Raw genomic sequence first — 3,374 nt, 5'->3', positions numbered from 1 at the left:
GATGTTGTCCCATAGTGATCATGTGATGTTGTCCCATAGTGATCATGTGATGTCGTCCCATAGTGATCATGTGATGTCCCATAGTGATGGTAGCCGTCTGTTGTCTGATTCAGTGTAAATTAATGGAAACACCTTAAAATGTCTCCAACCAATCAGATGTCCCAGTCTGATATCCCCAGTAGCTACAGAGAGAGAGAGAGAAGAAGAAAGCAGGAAGACAGCGTACCTGATTGATCTCATTGGTCAGCTGGGACAGGATGGTGACCCCGATGATGCAGTGCTCAACGCTGTCCTGTAAACACAGTCACACAGGACAGAGAGACGGCCCGTTACACATTAAAACTGCAACAACTGGTCAGATAAATAATCATCCTTATCATCTATAATGATAAAGAGAGAGAGAGAGAGAGAGAGAGAGAGAGAGAGAGAACACTACAGCAGGCTTTATGTCGATGTTTTCAATAAAAAAACATTTGCAAAGCAGCCGATCCACGTCTCCATGTTGATAGCAGCATTAAAATGAGAAAAAAAGACATCAAGGGACATTTAGAATAGACTGAATATCTTTCAGTTTTGGAACGACATATCTAATTATTTGAAGACATCATGTCCGGGAAGTGGAAAGGACATTTTCTACTTTTATCTGACTTTATTCTAATTTTACAGAGCAAACGATTAGTAAGTAAGTAAAAGTTTATTTATATAGCACTTTTCACAGGTATAGGGCCACAAAGTGCTTCACAACAAAAACATTAACATCATAAAACACACAATAAAAGCATAGACAGTAGATGATCATATCAACCCACAAGTAGCTAATTGAAAGCCTGAACAAATAAATGTGTCTTTAGTCTGCATTTGAAGGCATCAACAGACTCAGAAGAGCGCATAAACAGTGGAAGGTCATTCCACAACCTGGGGGCAACAGCCTGAAAACATCGGTCACCTCTAGTACGGTAACGAGTGCGTGGAACCGTCAGCAGGTTCTGATCCACAGACCTCAGAGCACGCATAGGGGTATAACGCTGAATCAGGTCACTAATATAGAGGGGAGCCAGGCCATGTAAAGCTCTGAAAACTAGAACCAACATTTTAAAATGTATCCTATAAGACACTGGTAACCAATGAAGTTCTTTTAGGATTGGGGATATGTGAGACCTCCTGTTAGTACGTGTTAAAATTCTGGCTGCAGAGTTTTGTACTAATTGCAGTCGAGAGAGCTCCTTTTGGTTCAGGCATAAAAATAAACTATTACAATAGTCTAACCGCGAAGACACAAAGGCATGAATGATAAGCTCCAAATCATTACTTGAAACTATATTTCTAAGTTTTGAGATTGAGTGGATTAAAAAAAATGAATAATGGCGGATTAATCAACAATGACAATAATTGTTACTTAGTTGCAGTCCTATTAAAAATCAGACAGACACACAGACAGACCAACACACACACACACACAAACACACAGAGACAGACACACAAACACACACACACACACACACACAGACAGACAAAAACACAGACAGACACACACACAGACACAGACACACAGACACACACACACACACAGACAGACCAACACCCCCACACCCCCACACACAGACAGACAAAAACAGACACAGAGACACTCACACACAAACACAAACACAGACAGACAAAAACACAGACAGACACACACACAAACACAGACAGACAAAAACACAGACAGACACACACACAGACACACAGACACACACACACACACACAGACACACAGACACACAGACCTGTAGAAAGCGCGTCACGTCTGCGATGACGTTCCTGAAGACGTAGTCGTCTTTCTGGCAGTCGAACCAGCCCAGCTTGGTGATCCGGGCGTACAGCTGGATCAGAGCCTGCGTCACAAACGCTGCGAGCTTGGGCCGCGTGGCCAGATAATTCAGAACATAGTTCCCTGAGAGACACAAACACACAAAAACATCACCACACAGCTTCACGAGATCGGGGGAACGACACACTCTTCTCACTTACATTTTGGGCCTCAAAGCCCCAAAGACGTAATGCAAAGAGTTGCTTTGCCAGCGACAAATACATTGAAAAAAAGTGCAGAAAAAGTTGGAAAAATGCCCCCCAAAAAACAAATTGCCTGAAAAAATTACAAAAACATCGTACAAAGCACCACAAACTTCCAAAAAGGTGTCAAAACACTGAGTAAAGCGTAAAAAGCAATACAGCATATGCCTAAAGCATTAACAAAAATGTGGAAAAAAGCTACAAAAATGTCCAAAATTTTGGGAAAAGCAACAAAAACTGGGCGCGCCTACATTTCTTAGGAATCTAAACTAAAATGCGGGCCGGATCCAAACCTGCGAGGGGCCGGTGTTGGCCCTCGGGTCATGAGTTTGAAACATGTGCTTTAGAGGCAATTTGGTAGAAGCCAAAAAGTACTCAGTACTATTGAGTACTCAGCTCTACCGAGGAGACAGTGATTACACAGCTGGATCTATATTATATAGTATAAGTATAGACTGTATATATTATAGAGTGTATAAGTACAGACTGTATATATACACTGTATAAGTATAAACTGTATATAGTATTATAGACTGTATAAGTATTGACTGTATATATTGTAGAGTATATATAGTATAGACTGTATAAATATAGACTGTATGTATAATTATAGACTGTATATAGTATTATAGACTGTATAGTATAGACTGTATGTATATTGCATGTATAAATATAGACTGTATGTATAATTATAGACTGTATATAGTATTATAGACTGTATAGTATAGACTGTATGTATATTGTATGTATAAGTATAGACTGTATGTATACTGTATGTATAAGTATATACTGTATGTATTAGTATATTCTGTATGTATAATTATAGACTGGCGTTGTACTCACGGATGTCGATGCGTTGCTCGAGGGGAAGAGGGTTGGCGGTCCGAGAAACCAGCTTAGACAAACACGTAGCCGCGAGCAGCTGAGAGTACGACGACTGCAACGAGAGAAATACCACGTCAGTTACAGTACCACGTTACAGTACCACGTTACAGTACCACGTCAGTTACAGTACCACGTTACAGTACCACGTCAGTTACAGTACCACGTCAGTTACAGTACCACATTACAGTACCACGTCAGTTACAGTACCACGACAGTTACAGTACCACGACAGTTACAGTACCACGTTACAGTACCACGTCAGTTACAGTACCACGACAGTTACAGTACCACGTCAGTTACAGTACCACGACAGTTACAGTACCACGTCAGTTACAGTACCACGTTACAGTACCACGTCAGTTACAGTACCACGACAGTTACAGTACCACGACAGTTACAGTACCACGACAGTTACAGTACCACGTTACAGTACCACG

The 3,374-nt window shown here is 41.0% G+C and overlaps 1 protein-coding gene across 1 annotated transcript; it reads right to left on the bottom strand.

Moving 5' to 3' along the window:
- Positions 1-226: 226 nt before the first annotated feature.
- On the bottom strand, positions 227-2,989 carry LOC117940445 (exportin-7-like; the record flags this gene model as incomplete). The annotated part of the gene is made up of 3 exons (XM_034865742.1): positions 227-292; positions 1,767-1,933; positions 2,896-2,989. Coding segments are annotated over 3 exons (327 nt in total), but the record flags the coding sequence as incomplete, so codon positions are not given.
- Between the last annotated feature and the right edge of the window lie 385 nt (positions 2,990-3,374).

Source organism: Etheostoma cragini, unplaced genomic scaffold (genome assembly GCF_013103735.1).
Source record: "Etheostoma cragini isolate CJK2018 unplaced genomic scaffold, CSU_Ecrag_1.0 ScbMSFa_2556, whole genome shotgun sequence".
Lineage (NCBI taxonomy): Eukaryota > Metazoa > Chordata > Actinopteri > Perciformes > Percidae > Etheostoma > Etheostoma cragini.
This window is presented reverse-complemented; position numbering and strand designations above follow the sequence as displayed.